The sequence below is a fragment of the Polypterus senegalus genome, chromosome 18 (assembly GCF_016835505.1).
Source record: "Polypterus senegalus isolate Bchr_013 chromosome 18, ASM1683550v1, whole genome shotgun sequence".
In the NCBI taxonomy this organism is placed as follows: Eukaryota; Metazoa; Chordata; class Cladistia; order Polypteriformes; family Polypteridae; genus Polypterus; species Polypterus senegalus.
In genome coordinates this window covers 68,210,934-68,228,624 of record NC_053171.1, presented here as the reverse complement: position 1 = coordinate 68,228,624, position 17,691 = coordinate 68,210,934, and the positions used below count along the sequence as shown (strand labels likewise).

The 17,691-nt window shown below is 40.9% G+C and overlaps 1 protein-coding gene across 15 annotated transcripts in view; it reads left to right on the top strand.

The window, feature by feature from the left end:
- Positions 1-17,691, top strand: part of ryr3 (ryanodine receptor 3) — a 539,734-nt gene that overhangs the window by 373,962 nt on the left and 148,081 nt on the right. For all 15 annotated transcript variants that reach the window (XM_039741277.1, XM_039741278.1, XM_039741276.1 and 12 more), the window contains 5 exons: positions 2,451-2,572; positions 2,974-3,023; positions 3,495-3,555; positions 4,956-5,194; positions 8,680-8,761. In XM_039741277.1, coding sequence (XP_039597211.1) covers positions 2,451-2,572; positions 2,974-3,023; positions 3,495-3,555; positions 4,956-5,194; positions 8,680-8,761 — 554 coding nt within the window. The remainder of the gene's footprint in view (positions 1-2,450; positions 2,573-2,973; positions 3,024-3,494; positions 3,556-4,955; positions 5,195-8,679; positions 8,762-17,691) is intronic.

Below are 17,691 nucleotides of genomic sequence, written 5' to 3'. Positions count from 1 at the left end.
GCCCTTTAGATTTGCATATGCTTGTCAACATTTTGGGTGCCAATCATTAGGGCAAACGTTGCTGTCATGGGTGCGTTCTTGAAGGTAGTGACCCTAGTTTTACATAACAGAACAAAAAGGTCTTCTGGGGGAAGTCCTTCTCTGTCTGAGATATGGATAGAATTGTTTTTGAATCATGTCTCACAAAATCTTTGTGCATCAAATGATCTCTTTGTGACAATGCGGGTTCTGGCTCCACACTCCCATTGCTGATTGGAAGCACTTGAACCTGAATTAAAGATAAACGCGGAGGTTAAAACACACAAAAAAAGAAACAATCCTTTAAAACGAGGTTAAAACGTTCAAATAAATAGGAACCAGTCTTTAAAGACAACAACGATCCCGGTGTTTCTTTTAACTTGCAACTCCCCTGCTTCTCCCAGCCAGGCTTCGCAACAGGGGAGCCACTCTCACTCTGCAGCTGCCCTTTTCTCGGCATTTACTCGAGACTGGAGACCTCCCGATCCCTGGCTCCGGTCTGGCACTCATCCCAGTCCCCGAGACTTGGTTTCCACCAACGGCCAGGTCGCTCACGTTGGGGACTCAAACCACCAAGCCTCCCGATTTCCGCTGCCTTTCCGCGGCCTTCTGCGGCTCGTCGCCTTCCCCTGGTCACTCCTGCTACGTAGTCGCTCAGCGGGAGCAACAACAACTCAAACGCCTGGGTGTCGGCCTAACACCCAGCTTCCTCGCAACTGCCCACGAGCACTCGTTCGCTCGCCCACATGCTCCGCGTGTCACTGTCTCTCTCTCCGACTTGCTTCCTCGCTCCCTCTAATCTCCGTCCTCTTCCTTTTCTCTCTCGTTCTTTTTTTCCCCTTTCCAACCGTCTCGCGCTTCTATTTAAGCAACGAAGGACCATAGCAGCTACAGCAAATTAGCCACGGAACAATCACAGATGTGGGCAGTCCCTTTCCTGTGCACTCGGTGAAAAACACCCACACCGCTGATCGTCCCGCGGCTTGCCATGGCCCAACGCCCCCTCGCTAATCCGCCGTGAGAGCGGTGATTATTTATTTAAAATGGCCTTTGCTAAATGAGCTCAGCGAGCTGTGGACCCGCTATACCACATACCACCCCCCATAAAACTCCAGTTGTTTGGGAAGGCTCCACACCACTGCCAACCCAATGCGACAGGAGTTCAGGTCCACAGCTCGGCCACTCTACACTGCACTAAAATAAAAGCACTAAAACAATCCCCACAATAAAAACAAATCCAAGCCCCCTTCATTAAAACAGGACATTAAAAGAGTAAGAACTTTAAAAGACAATTAAAAACCAGCAATAAATAAATGTCCTTAAAAAGCTCAGTCTCTTAAAAATGTCCTCCTCCGGCTTGGGTACGTGGGTTCCACAAAAAGTCAGTTTCCAATCCCGCTTGCTGCTCCATCTCCTCTTCTGGGCCCCACTGATAGCTCATCCCAAACGCTGCCACCAAAATGTGACGGTGTTGGGTTCAAGGGCTCCCAAACGGAGATGGGAGCATGGAGCCAAACCCGCATCGTCACACTCTTCTGTACTAACCTTTGCTCTTGCTTTTTGACTCTCGAGTTCTTCTGGCTGTCTATAATTTTTGTGGTTTTGACCCATTGTCTGTTTTTATGTGTTCTTCTACTCATTCTCCAGTTCTGCCTGTTTTGCAATCTTAATAGCAACAACCTCATCAAACATTGCTTTTGGGATATATATGTAGCAAAAAAAAGCTTTTATGTAAAACTTGAAGACTGTGTTTAGAAGAATTTTGGAGAGAGTTGTCTGGTTTCTATTCTGTGTGACTTCTTCAATAAGAAAAGTTGAGTGAATGACACTATTTAGTCTATAATAAAGTTGTTCTGTCAATAAATGCATATTTCAGGTTGAGTGTCCCCTGCAGCAGAAATCCAACTGGTGTGGCATTAAATACAATATAAAATGAATGAAGATTGTGTAATGTGGCCAGGAACAGGCTAAAAGCTGGAGTGGCAGCCAGGTCACTCTGTACAGTAGTAATAGAAATACAGCTGCATAGTGGTAAAACGAAGAACAGAAAATGGCTCTGAATAACCTTGCTTTAGAGCTGTAGTTTGGGATTTGGATTCTCAGTTCTCCCCTCTCTCGCTGATCGACATCTGATGATAGGCTCCCTGGCCATCTGGCCTTTATGTCATTGGCGCTAGAAGGGGCTTGGTCTTCTTGGAGGCATGGAGATAGAGCTAGTTGTCTTCTTTGCTACTAGGAAAAGAAATAATATCGTTAGTGTCACCTCCCCCTCTCGTCCCGGGGTGGTCCCCAGGCGAGCACGTGTGACAATTGGTACAAATGTTTAATATTTCTAGTCCCGATACAACCAAATGCAGAACAACAATAACAATGATGATGACAAACCCTTAGATCTCATAAGTCTTTTCTGCTTCTTGTTTGTTCTTTTCTAGGTTCTCCTTCCACTGATTGACCAGTACTTTAAGAATCATTGTCTGTATTTCTTGTCATCTCCTATCAAAACTCTAAGCAGCAGTGGGTATGCTTCCAACAAGGAGAAGGAGATGGTGACCAGGTGAGGCTGTATTGCAGCACAAGGCCATATGGCCAACAGTTACATGGCAGGCTAATGGCACTTGTGTGCTGCATCCTGCTCACTAAATGTACTGGATATGAGGTAAGTGGGATAGACTGTGGGAACATTGTAACATTTAGGGAGAGCAATGTTTCTCCCTCAGCATTATCCATTGGTGTCAGCATTTGAAGGTGCCCTGCACAAAACTGTTTCTTGGACATCCCCTCCATCCTCACACTTGTTTTCAAAGTAACTATAAATTCATATATAAAGACATTCCAAATTATGTGTTGTTTTGCATGGGAACTGTCCAGCTTGACACCATCACTGTGTCTCTTTCTGCAATGTGTCTCATACTCTGTTTCACTCTTTCTCCTTTCTCTTTCTTTCTCCCTTACCAGCTTGTTCTGTAAGCTGGCAGCCCTTGTCCGGCATCGGATTTCTCTCTTTGGTAAGGAGTCAGTAAATCTGCATGATTGTAAATGAGCATCCAAAATATTACAAACTGTTTTACCCATCACATTGCACCTTTTTGATCTCTAGAGGAAGTCATTAGCTGCTTGCTAGTGGTGCTTAATCACTGGGGCTGCTATGCCAACCTCGTTGCCTTGCAAGAAATTTCAATGAAGAAAAATGAACCTTTTCCAAGGCTTTGATGCAATTTCTTTTAACAAGTGAGCCGGTCATTGGAAACTTCATCTAAAAAGGTCCTCTGGTATCATGACTATCTACTTTACGGGAGATTTATCGATTATATAGGGAGCACCTCATAACTGTGGCTGTACATGGATTATTTTTATTCATTTGAATAATGAAAAAATGGCTGCCAGATTAAGTCAGTTTCTTAGCCGATGGTATTTACTTTTCTGATTCTTCAAAATGTTTAATGGCTCACAATAAATCAGTTGAATTTCCATTGCAGGAAGTGACTCAACCACCATGGTCAGCTGCTTGCATATCTTGGCTCGCACTCTGGACACAAGGTACAGTACTCAACAACTCATCACCAAGGACGTACTGGTGTATCACACCTTCTTTAAGATTTCTTGAGGGTACAGTTGTCAAATTCAGCCAAAATAAACATTTGATGCAAGATGGAGGGATTATGTTTATTCCCTTCAAATGTATTTGGAGTGTTTCAGCATGTACTCTTTTAAAAAGCGGCCAGAACACTTTAGGGCCCCTCAGCATGACCTTCTGTCCTAAGTCTTGTGACTGTCATAGATGACTGCTACTGAAAATTAAAAAGATTTAAGTACAAAGAAAATGTCTAGCTTGACACTGCCAGTCATAGTGAGCCACTATACAAGCACATTGCTGTTGGTATAAAGGAGCCCCAGTCACATTTTTTCTGCTGAATAATTTGTTGGCTGAAAGTCATCAGTGTTAGGGTGTCACAGAGGAGGAATATGCAACACTGTGCATAATGGCACGCAGTTTTGTTTTAATTTTATCCTTCACTACTATTTTCAGAGGGTCCAGAGTGTGTCCTATAACTGAGCCTGCCCTTTTAATTAGTGTTTTTGATTCAGTGTGCCTCTCTTGAAGTGATGTTACAAGTCCAGCACTGGCCATCTCAAAGTTATAAAAGATGTGAATGACATTTTGCATATTAAAAGAACATAATCTTGTAAGGAAGAATGTAGCTTATGTAACCTCTCTGTGTTACGAGACCAGTCTAACCTGTAATTGATGTGGACCTCCAAGTACTTGTACTGGTGTACAACATCTACATCCATTCCCTGAATAGTGACTGGACGTAGACCTCTCTCATGCGGTGAAAGTCAATAACCAATTCCTTGGTGTTGCTGATGTTAAATTGTAGACAATTCTCTTTGTACCACGAAACAAAGTAAAAAGCAAATTGTAGCCCTAGGCTGTATTGTAAAGGCTCTGGAAAGCGGTCAGGCTTCAGTGTCTGAGCTCTGTAGCACAGGTGGCTCACTTCCCAAATAAGATGTCTCCTTCTGGTAATGCCTTGCATTTATAGCTCAAAGACAAGACGAGGCAAGGTCAGTTGCCCACAATCTGCATTATTCTGGTTGAAAAAGGAGACAGAAGAGTCCGCCATCACGTTACCTGTTGTCTCGGGTTGGTAGTGCCTACCTTTGACGAGCCATTACGATGACTTTCTTATTCACATGCATGACATATAATATTTCTATATTTCTTGAATTTCTTTTAAAAGCTAAATTTCTGTTTTGGACAAATAATCTGTTTGTCTATCTAGACAGCTGAACCTGTAATGAGAGGGGCTGAGACCACAATTGTGATTCTTTAAGGAATCTCGTTAAGAGTGGTACATTGTAATAATGGGCCTTGTGAATAAATGAATTCTGCACTGCTATTTTGTTTTTTCATGATTTTTTTCTTTGGGGTTCAGAACAGTGATGAAGTCGGGCTCCGAACTCGTCAAAGCTGGTCTACGGACCTTCTTTGAAAGTGCAGCAGAAGACCTGGAGAAAACGTTGGAAAACCTGAAGCTGGGGAAGTTTACTCATTCACGGACTCAGATGAAAGGCGTGTCGCAGAACATCAACTACACCACTGTTGCTTTACTGCCAGTTCTCACGTCTCTGTTTGAACACATCACCCAGCATCACTTTGGAGCTGATCTCATTTGTAAGTTTCTGGTTGCAACTTAGCAGCCCTTTGTCAGAGTTGCCTCCTTTTGAAGCTGTCCCAATTTTCACATCCCTAATAGGCTCATGGCTCACTGGGATTGTTTGGCTTGTTGAATTGTACTGGCTTGCTGGCTGTTGCTGGGAAAAAACTGGAGTATAGCTGAATTGTTACTGAAGTGTAACTAGTAGAAGACATCAGGCACACACTGTTTCTGCCTGATGGTGTTAAACAAATACAAAGTATGTATGAGTAATGGTGTAGAAAGAAACAAGCTAGAATTAGGAATGAGTAGCATTGCCACCAATCCATATCACATTATAATTCAAATTATGACCGTTTCAGTAGATTCTGGTATTATCTAGTTGTATATACTTTTCAGATAAAAAATGTATTTTTTAAACACATATTACAGATTATTTTTGCTTATCAAACTGCAGCTTCTACTCACTGACACACACTGCCACCAAGAAAATACAGAACAAGTCACTGATTTTCCTGTCCTCTTTCCCTGTTTCAGTTCACTGGGTTTAAACATACATATGACGAGGGACCCAATAATTCTTGGAATCCGTTAATAGCATGGAAGTAGAAGTTACCAACTATACTGCTAGATATCACATGCCAAGTGACATTGTGCTAAGTTGATTGAGGTGTGTGTTTCTGACATTTATTCTACAATTGTGTAGTTAACTATAAACCGAAAAAAACATATAAGGTCATGTCGAACATCAAGAAAGCAATGATTAAATATTTTTAACGTGAACATACTTGTTAATGAAGAGTTTCTGAGAGAACTGACTGTTAATCAGCAACGTTAAACTTAACTGCTAAAGTTACTGTGGGAAAGCATAAAAAAAAATACCTGTAGCAGTGGCGTGCACAAAACTGCATTTTGCACCATGATAGCATACCTGCACAAACTGCATTGTCAATCAAGGAGTTCTTGACCAAAAACAATTAGGTTGTTGCTTTGAACCCCCAAGTTCACCATATCTTGCTCTCTGTGACTTTTTTGTTCCCAATTTTAAAATTGAGACTGGAGTGTTAATGATTTGCTACTGTGTTAGAAACCCAGGAAAAAAAACTGCAAGAGGCGCTAGACATGGTAACAATGGATGAGTGCAGGAGATGTTTCCAGGAATGGGCAAGGGTATTACATTTCCAAGGGTGTATTTTAAGTATGTCTAAAATGGAATCGCTATAAGCTGTATAGTGAAGTTGTTTTAACAGTTCTGGAGTTTTTTGGGTCCTACACCACTCTAGGCCATGTCATTTTCCAACCCACTTATCTAGACCAGGGTGGTGGGGAATGCTGAAGCCTGTCCCAGCTAGCATACTGCACAACGTAGGAACAAACCTTGGACAAGTTACCAGTCCATCACAGGATGAGCACAAACACAAACCCGCATGCTGAACACACACTAGGGCCAATTTAGAATCACCAATTCACTCAACCTGTATGACTTTGGACTGTAAGAGTAAACTAGAATCCCTCCTCAATGCAGGGAGAACCTATGACGCAAACCCTGGTCTTCTTACTGCGAGGCAGCAACACTACCACTGTTCCACCCTGCTACCCCACCACTTTGGGTAATATTCTTAAATGAGTAGGATCTCTTGTTGCATACAGATCACATACAAGTCCATACACAAAGTTATTAAGTTTAAGACACTAATACACCAATGAACAATCACATTTACTGTACTGTTTACAAACTTTTTACAATATTTTACATGTAACTGTGTTCACAATTCCAGTGTTGGTCCTGGGAAAAACTCTATTTCGGCCTTGACCACCCCACCTGCACGTCTTTTCTGCACTCTTCCCTTCTGGGACTCTGCTGTTGCTGTGTAGCCATTTCACTGTAAGTGAAGCACAGTTTCATGTGAATATCACTTGAAGGTGTCGACCAGTACCTGCGAGAAAGGAAACAATCCACAAAGTGTAACAGCAATGTTGTTTTTCTTTTAATTAATGAAATAATGCTGTATCCCTTCTTAAAACTTGCCTTTTAGAACCAGTGGTGTACATAATGTCACATTGTAAACGTATTCAGATACTCAAAAGTTGCATTTATGATCAAACACTTTGGAAAATATATATTTTTTTAATTCCAGGTATGCAGAACCTTTTGCGTTTGTTCAGAAACACAAGCTAAGCTGCCAATTTACCTGAAGACAGTCTGTTCAGTCCCAGTGAGATTGCATATCAAACTAAGCATGTTTGACAAAATCTCAAACATCCATGGCTTATGAGATACATTTACATGCATGCCATTCTCTATTTTCACTTGCAAGTTTTTTCTTTTCTCAGCTACTGACACATACTGCAGACTAGATGCAATGTTGCCCATTCCCTGTGTTGAGGTCCATATGAATAATGGGAAAAAAATGACAAGCTCTTTGGAAAAGAATTAATCTATAACAAGCTTAGTTAAATAATAAATAACTAAAAATTACATCATCATAACATTACTGGCATGGGGCCCCATTCATCTTGTGTAGTTTGACTATTAGGAAGACCTGCACTGTGCAAGTCTTCCACTAATTTTGAGCATAATGATGAAACATTTTTTATTCCAAATCCAAACTAGAAGAAGAATTTCATTGGGTATACAGTGTAAACCAGTTTATCACTGACTACTAGTTAGAATGACACATTTCCATGGAGGTACCTTCACAATAACCTAGCTTGCTTTTAAAACTGTTTCAAAAAGGTTTTTTAAACTAGAACTTGCCTTTAAATGTATCAGGATTTTTTTATCTCTTTTAATGTAGTGTGTGCTTGTTGGTAATGACTTCTGAAATAATCCAGGTTGTAAATTTATTAACATACCATTGTCAGACCCACTTAATCTGAAATGTTACACAGCAACAGTGGTCAATAGCAGGGGCCAGCCCTGAATTACTCACAACTTGAGACCACCAATTAAACTTCTTTACCTGCATGCTTTGTATTTTACCACTATCCAAATATAAATATTTCAGTGTTTTTGATTACCTCTTCTGGCCATTAGTCCACAGCTGTGTGCTGGTGTTTTGCTGGGGGTACAACTGCCTTCATGTTTATTTAGGTGTTATTCTCAGCATGGCTGTCTGGTGAGTGGTTTACAGGTAATGTGACTCAGTTTTGCATGAATAACTCTTAATAAAGCATTGGCTGTACATATTAATTTTGTCATTTTGTGTCCACTGCATTATTGCCCTTCAGCACCACTCCCTGATATTAACTGTCTCACCTTAATGGGCCATTTAGGCCTTACTAGCACTGAGTGAAATCATGCAGTATCAGGAGCTGATCATCTTCAGTGAGATTTACAGCAGATGGAATATGGGAAGTTGTTTGACTCAGGTCAAATTGAAAAAGAATAATTGAGTTGGTATTATGATAGTTTGTGTTCTACTGTAAGTTTATATCAGTCACAATGGGGAAAGCTTAGCTGCTGAAGCATTCATTCTTTTTGTTGTCTTGTCTCTTTCAGTGGATGATGTCCAGGTCTCCTGTTACAGAATACTATGCAGCTTATACTCTTTAGGAACTGGAAAGAACATCTATGTGGAGAGGTGAATAGATCACTTCTTATTACCTGAGTATATTATTGCCTTGATGTTTTAAATACAAGCACATTTTGAACAGGGGCTATTGAGCTGTTTTTGAAAATGCATGCTTGCCAGTGTGTGTTTAAGGAGACTGCAGTCCGCATGCATTCATGGTCAAGTTTCAAGTTCAAGGTTATCATTGTGTACATAGTACAATGAAATTCTTACTTGTATATCTCCTCAAAACACTAGACAATAATAAGAATACCAAACAAAAACACACACAGATACAGACGAAAAAGGCTTGTAGCACATGAAGCATATATCCACATTAATCAAAGGATACGTGTCTGTGTGCTCATCTGGTTAATATGTCTCTGTCATTCCAAAATAATGGCACATCACTAACAATTTTAGTAATACAATGCATTGTGTTTGTTGTTCCAACAGATGTCGCATCACAAGCATAACACTTCTTATATGCATTCCATACCAAATGGCATATAACAGAGGCATTTTTATTATGTTGTCCTGCGGTGGGTTGGCACCCTGCCCAGGATTGGTTCCTGCCTTGTGCCCTGTGTTGGCTGGGATTGGCTCCAGCAGACCCCCGTGACCCTGTATTCGGATTCAGCGGGTTAGCAAATGGATGGATGGATGGATTTTTATTATGTGGGGCACTGCAAATGTTAACGTTGAAGTCTACATTCATTACTTAGACTTCAACTTGTCTTAAAAGGGTAGCACGGCTAATGAATGTTTATTCATATATACAGTGGAACCTCGGTTTGCGAGCATAATTCATTCCGGAAACATTCTCGCAGTCCAAAGCACTCGTATATCAAAGTGAATTTCCCCATAAGAAATAATGGAAACTTTGATGATTCGTTCAACAACCCAAAACTATTCATATAAAAATGATTAATACAAAATATAAAGTAAAAATACATAAAACAAATTAACCTGCACTTTACCTTTAAAAAGAGTCATGGCTGGTGTAATTGAGTTTCTAAACTCATGTTGGGATTCCACCCAACGGGACAACATGCGGAAGAGTGTCCCAAAGCAATCGCAGTCTCCCAGCGCTGTAGCAGTTCGCCGTATAAGCGCATCCAAAAAGATCGCAGACATGCTATAAGCGCCTGCCATCAATGGGTGATACAAGGAACATTATAAAGATCCTGCTACAATAAATAACAGCGCTGTTGCTGTTTCAAGCTGAATAAAGCTGGTGTTGTTAAAGTACTAAGACTCAGCTTCGTGTTTTGGGGCACAAGATGGGCACTCGCACTTCACAGCACACACGTGCGCTCGCGCACACACACACACACAGTCACAATGTTGTAGTAAACAGTATACGCTGGTACGGATGTTGACTATATGAGTGAGGCACACAGACTCAGACAGAGAATAGGAGACGATTGCCCTCAAGAGAAGAGAGAGAGGAAGAGAGAGAGAGAGAGAAGAACCATCAGCTCAGTTCTGATCACATGACACTCAGCAGACAAAGTGTATCCATACTACTCGTATTGCAAGACAGCGCTCGTTTATCAAGTCAAAATTTATTAAAAAATTGAGCTCGTCTTGCAAAACACTCGTAAACCAAGTTACTCGTAAACCAAGGTTCCACTGTATGTATATATATATATATATATATATATATATATATATATATATATATATATATATATATATATATATATATATATACTGTGTAAACTGCTTAAAAAATGAAAGGAACACTTTGAAAACACATCATATCTCAATGGGAATCTATACTAATATGGACTGGGTAATGTTTTAGGAACAAAAGGATGCCACATCGTTTGATGGAAATGAAAATTATCAACCAACATAGGGCTGAATTCAAAGATACAGTGAAAATCAAAGTGAAAAAATGATGTGGCAGGCTAGTTCATTTGGCCAAAATTTCTTGCAGCAACTCAAAATCATACTCTGTAATTTGTATCCCCCCCACGTGCTTTTATGCATGCCTGACAACTTCGGGGGGGCATGCTCCTAATGAGACGACGGATGGTGTCCTGGTGGATCTCCTCCCAGATCTGAACCAGGGCATTACTGAGCTCCTGGACAGTCTGAGGTGCAACCTGGCGTCGTTGGATGGACCAAAACATAATGTCACACTCAGAGGTGTTCTATTGGATTTAGGTCAGGCGAGCGTGGGTGCCAGTCAATGGTATCATTTCCTTGATCCTCCAGGAACTGCCTGCATACTCTCACCACATGAGGATGAGGCCAGGCATTGTTGTGCATCAGGAGGAACACAGGGCCCACTGCACCAGCATAGGGTATGACAAGGGGTCCAAGGATTTCATCCCGATACCTAATGGCAGTCAAGGTGCCGTTGTCTAACCTGTAGAAGTCTGTGCGTCCCTCCATGGATATGCCTCCCCAGACCATCACTGACCCCCCACCAAACCAGTCATGCTGAACGATGTTACAGGCAGCAGAACGTTCTCCATGGCTTCTACAGACCCTTTCACGTCTGTCACATGTGCTCAGGGTGAACCTGCTCTCATCTGTGAAAAGCGCAGGGCGCCAGTGGTGGACCAGCCAATTCTGGTATTCTATGGCAAATGCCAGTCGAGCTGCACAGTGCTGGGCAGTGAGCACAGGGCCCACTAGAGGATGTCTGGCCCTCAGGCTACCCTCGTGAAGTCTGTTTCTGATTGTTTGGTCAGAGACATTCACACCAGTGGCCTGCTGGAGGTCATTTTGTAGGGCTCTGGCAGTGCTCATCCTGTTCCTCCTTGCCCAAAGGAGCAGATACCAGTCCTGATCATGGGTTAAGGACCTTCTACGGCCCTGCCCAGCTCTCCTAGAGTAAATGCCTTCTCCTGGAATCTCCTCCATGCCCTTGTGGCTGTGCCAGGAGACACAGCAAACCTTCTGGCAATGGTACTTGTTGATGTGCTGTCCTGGAGAAGTTGGACTACCTTTTCAACCACTGTAGGGTCCAGGTATCGCCTCATGCTACCAGTAGTGACACTGACCATAGGCATATGTAAAAATAGTGAAAAAACATTCAAAATAAGATGAGGAGGAAAAAATGTCAGTAGCCTCCACTTGGTAAACCATTCCTGTTTTGGGGGTCATCTTATTGTTGCCCCTCTAGTGCACCTGTTGTTAATTTCATTAACACCAAAGCAGCAGAAACTGATTAACAGCCCCCTCTGCTACTTAACTGACAAGATCAATAGCTTAAAAAGTGTTCCTTTAAATTTTGAGCAGTATATATATATATTTATATATTTATATTTATATGTATATATATATATATGTATGTATATATATATATATATATATATATATATATATATATATATATATATGTATATATATATATATATATATGTATATATATATATATATATATGTATATATATATATATATATATATATATATATGTATATATGTATATATATATGTATATATGTGTGTGTGTGTGTGTGTGTGTATGTAAATCAAAAGGAAACAGAAAAACAGATGATCCCAGATCAATGAGGACTTCCAGGAAAAATTTGGTTTAAGTAGTCACTGATGCAGAAGAGGCAGGGCCAATGAGACCAAAATTTGAAGTGAGGTCAGTTGTCTTCCACAGGGGAAGTTTTGGAGGGCTTTGGAGGTTTTATCTGAGTTCAGTCTCCTTAATACCTGTAGATAGAAATAGTCACTGAATCAACTGGTGCGAGTACCAGTAGTCCAGATGGGTGTAGTGAGAATGGAGGCTGTGTAGAGTGGCTGAGGTCTTACTATTGATCTGTTTACCTTTCTAAAGCAGCAAGCGTTGTGCACTATATTTATTGAAATGAAGGCAAATGAGTGCCCTTTATATTCTGTGCCACCTTCACCACCCTACGAAGTGCTTTATAATGTTAAGCAGAGCAGGTTCCATACCTGGATAATATGGAGTCAGTAAGGAAGGAACCCACTGTGCATCTGTAGACGTTTATGAGAATAAAAGAGAAATTTGAGCTGTCCATAGACATCTGTGGAAGTAAAGGTGTTGGAGAGCTTTCTTGACAAGAGACAAAATGAGTTTATCAATGATGACCACTCCATAAAATTTAGAACTGGTTACCCTCACCATAGCATCCACTTTAATGTTGATGGTAGTGCAGTTTGCCTTCTGCTTCTCCAGGATTTTGGTTATCATTGTTGGTGATCAGGCCTATAATATTTGTACAATCAGCAAATTTAAAGATGGACATGAAGTTGTGAAGTTGAGAAGGGAGCTCTGTACACTGCCCTGTGGAGTGGAGTGCCTGTGTTGAGGGCCAGCTTGGGGATGTGATGCTGCCAGTCCACACATGCAGAGGTCTGTTTGCTGGGAAGTCCATAATTCAGTTGCAGAGTGTGCAGTGAGTCCTAAATTGTGTGGTCGGTTTTGAGGGTACAACAGTGTTAAATCCTGAGCTGTAGATTATAAACAGTAATACCTGTTTGTCTTATATATATTGTTAAATCAATAATCCTTTTCAAAGAATGCCACATGTTCGGTTCTGTTTAAGCATGTTTGTCTGATGTTTTATTGCGATTACATTTCATTGCACATTATTCAATGATTTCACATTCAAGGATAAAAAAGTTTATTTTGTCCTTGACATAGCAGAAGGAAATACTGAATAGAATCAAAAATCAACATGTTCATTAGAAACAAAGCAGATAAAAGAGACAGACATGTCTGAATGGAAAGCTGCTAACCGAACATTACCATGCTCTATATGTTTTATCAAGTAACTCAAGTTGCATTCATCTAGCTACAAATAAATTAACAAAAATTTGTGTCCAGCTGGTCAAAGTTAAGAGTGTTAATTCATATAATGATTTTCTAGCATGATTTTCATCATTTGGGTACTAAAGTCATTTTCACAGGAAATTTTCACCACCTGCTGTGTATGCAGCTGCTGGAGACAATTCCCATTTCCATTCTAAAATGCCAAGAGGTGTTTTTAGATAAAACTTGAAAACAACTTCTACTGTTTTCCTAATTTCATTTTATTCTATGATTGCTGTTTTATCATGTGTAGCCTGAGTGAATTTTAAATCTGTATGTAGCTTAAAAACCCCAGATGTCTGTTTATTAAATAGTGATGGCAGAAAATTAAGAAGGCATATGTAGTATACAGTAATCCCTCCTCGATCGCGGGGGTTGCGTTCCAGACCCCCCCGCGATAGGTGAAAATCCGCGAAGTAGAAACCATATGTTTGTATGGTTATTTTTATATATTTTAAGGCCTTACAAACTCTCCCACACTGTTAACATTATTAGAGCCCTCTAGACATGAAATAACACCCTTTAGTCAAACGTTTAAACTGTGCTTCATTACAAGACAGAGATGGCAGTTCTTTCTCACAATTAAAAGAATGCAAACATATCTTATCTTCAAAGGAGCACCGTGAAGATCAGATAATGTCAGAGAGAGCGCTAGCTAAGAAAAACAAACAATCAAAAAATCAATACGTGCTTTTAAGTATACAGAAGCACCGCGATAAAGCGGCATTTTGTAGAGGAGCGTCCTATCTTCTAGGCAAACAGCCACTGTGTAAACAGCCCCCTCTGCTCACACCCCCTCCGTCAGGCAGAGAGAGTGAGAGAGACAGAGAGAAGCAAACAAAACAAGCGCCACGCGGGAAGCATATCTTATAGCATTGAGGAGTTTTAGTTAATATGTAATACATGCTCTGATTGGGTAGCTTCTAAGCCATCCGCCAATAGCGTCCCTTGTATGAAATCAACTGGGCAATCAAACTGAGGAAGCATGTAACCTAAATTAAAAGACCCATTGTCCGCAGAAAGCGGCAAACCAGCGAAAAATCCGTGATATATATTTAGATGTGCTTACATTTAAAATCCACGATAGAGTGAAGCCGCGAAAGTCGAAGCGCAATATAGCGAGGGATTACTGTAGTTGAATTGCAAGCTGACAAAGATTTGGGATTGGCCCCTGCATTTTGAATTCGCAGAGTAGTCACAAAGAACTGATACCGATCTTGTCAGCTGTAAACAACAAAAAAACATGATAAATGAGAGAATGAAGTTTTATATAAAGGCGGCAGGAAGTAGGGTGCGGTCATCAGGTTGGGATGGATGTGAGGTCATCAAGGCGGGACTGTAGTGAGGTCATTAGTTTGGGGCGGTAGTGAGGTCATCTGGAAGTGATAAAAGGTTACTTAGTCTTCCGTAGTTCTGTGGGAAGAAAGAGAGAAGGTATTACAGTACACCCCCAAAAGGAACATAACCCCCGCAAATTGTGAAAAATCGTGACTTTTGGATGTGGTTAAAAATTGCTGTTTAAATGCCTATTTTTATAGTTTAAACCCTAAATATAGTATGCCCCCAAAGCACTTTCATTTCGTTGCTAACTCAGCTTAATACATTAATACATTACCTAAAAACAGAATGTAAAGGTAAACACGTATACTGTATAGTACTGTACTGCTATGTCTCCCGCGGTGCTGGAACGTAAAATACTGATGTTAACGCTATACGTACTGTAATTCATGCAAGTGTGTTTTGTTTGGTTTGCGATGTCGTTTTCTTTGTTATTAGTAGAGTAAATACATAATAATTTCATTTAATTAAAATACAGTAAAATGTATGGTTACTCACCAATGATGAATGATATTGGTGATGAAGATATGAAGTAGCTGTGCAGTACAATGCAGAGGATTTTAAACTTCGGGTGGCGCCTCTTCTTCAGGCGCTTCAAGAGGAGTTGTATCTTTGGACGGGCCTTCTTCTAGTTTGGTTTTGTGCTGGCTTTTCTTTATGGGTTTCAGGAACATTGTGGTGGGAAGTTGCTGTCGTTGTTTCTTCATGGTGGTGAGGAGCATTTTATATGTCTGAGTGGCAGCATCAATGCCATTATTAACTGTGAGAGCCCGAGCTATATAGGGATCTCATGCTTCAATCATCCCTTGTAAATCACTTCTGAATACGATCCTTTACTGGCTTGAAAATCTTCAGGCTCTGTTACTGTTGATGGTCCTGGTTGCGGTTCTTAGGTACCTTCTACATTGTCTCCTGTAGTGAACTGCTGGCACAATTTCATGTTACCGGCCAAGGGGATGTTTTTCTTCCTGCAGTCGGTGATCCACAATGCCAAGACAGATTCCATCCTGACAATATTTTTATTCCTTACAGTTTTAACCTTTTTGGCACTATTACAGAAACTTACAGATACAGTACTCCGGATCACTGCCTCATTCTTCTTTATGTAGCATACGGTGCTTTCATTAATGCCATAGTGGCGCGCTACTGCAGCATAACTGTTAGTTCCCGGAGCAAATCTAGTAGTTCAACCTTCTCCTGGAGTGTTTTAAACTGCTTCTGGTGCTTAGGCTCAGAGCCAGAAGCCTTAGAAGGCACAGGCCGTTTCGGCGACATCTTGTGTGTTTAAGAATAACAAAATGGAAAACATGAGGACACTCAGCTGGAGACGCGTAACAGGGCAACACTCAATCAGCAGCAAAGAGAAACAAATAACGCTTTCGGATTGGCTACTTTCACCATCCCAAAGTGGTAAGCCCACTCAGCTGGAGACACGTCACAGGGCAGCAATCAATCAGCAGCAAGGACAAATGAATAACACTCTGGGATTGGCTACTTTCACCATCCCAAACTGTGTTTCCCTCAGTGGTTGCTTCCTGTTCTCCCAACAGCACCGTATTGCCACAAAAAAGCCATAAAAAATTGCAGAGGATATTTGTTCTTTCCGCTAACAACTAATAGCTAGGTTGTAAGGAAAAATCCGCGAATGAGTGAGACCTCGAACCCTGAACCGCGATTTCACAGGGGTCTACTGTAGTAATCTTTTACGAACCCTTTTCCCTGTGTTTGCATGCCTTAAATTGGACCATTTGGCTGTCCCCTAATTGCACGTGTGTGACAGTATATATGTATATATGTAGCCTGTGGAGGAAGCCACTGATCCCCAAACCTCAGTCACAATTGCAGAGACATGTCCCGGGTTCACAATAATTGGTTTTATTTAACAAAAGTGCCTTTCAAATCAACTTAGCACAAGCAAATTCATTCCTTTTCCCTTTCTTTCTCCTTCTTCTCTTTACTCCTCCACTCCTCCCAAACGAATAATGTCCTGCTCCGCTCCTAACTCTGTCACTCAGATACTGCATTTCCATGCCACTGCCTTGCATGATGGAAGCCCCAGTATAGGGACAATGTTCCCCTGCTGCTCTCCCTGGCTGCACCCAAGTACCCCAATAAGGCAACCCATCAGGACTTCTTTTCCCGATATGCCCTGTGGATATACCAATGGGAGTTCCACCAGATGGATGCTTACATCCCATGTAAACGTGGAGTACATGGTCCTGGGAAGCTGTCTCTCTTTGGCCTTCTGTTATTATGGCCAGGAAACATGTCAGGAACCAACCGGGCTGGGATGCCTATCCATCCTTGACTTTCCATAGTAATGGCTTCCTGGCTGGGCAAGGAGCCATCCTTTCTGTGACAATACTATTTATATATTACTATTTATATATGTATATATATATATATATTATATATGCATTTTTTGGGTGAGCATCACAATGATGCAATGCTTAGCGCTTCTGTGTTTAGAATACATCAACCTCAGTTCAAATCCCATCCTCAGTCACTGTCTGTGAGGGCTTTGCATGTTCTTCTCTTGTCCCTGAAGAGTTTTCTTTGGATTTTTTCCTCAAACGCATCCAGTTTATGCTAATTGTCAAGTCTAATTTGGCTGCAGTGTGAGTATGAGTGGGTCCTGCATTGTGACTGTGAATTATTTAATATATTAACTAAATAAAAAGGTTCAAGCTATTTAAGCAAAACTTAGTCATTTAAGATTGCATTGAGAATGTTATGTTAGAGAGAAATTCTTTATTTTAAGATTGTTTGGATAAGGGTTTCTCAACTTAGAACATGGGTTTTCACTGCAAGTAACAC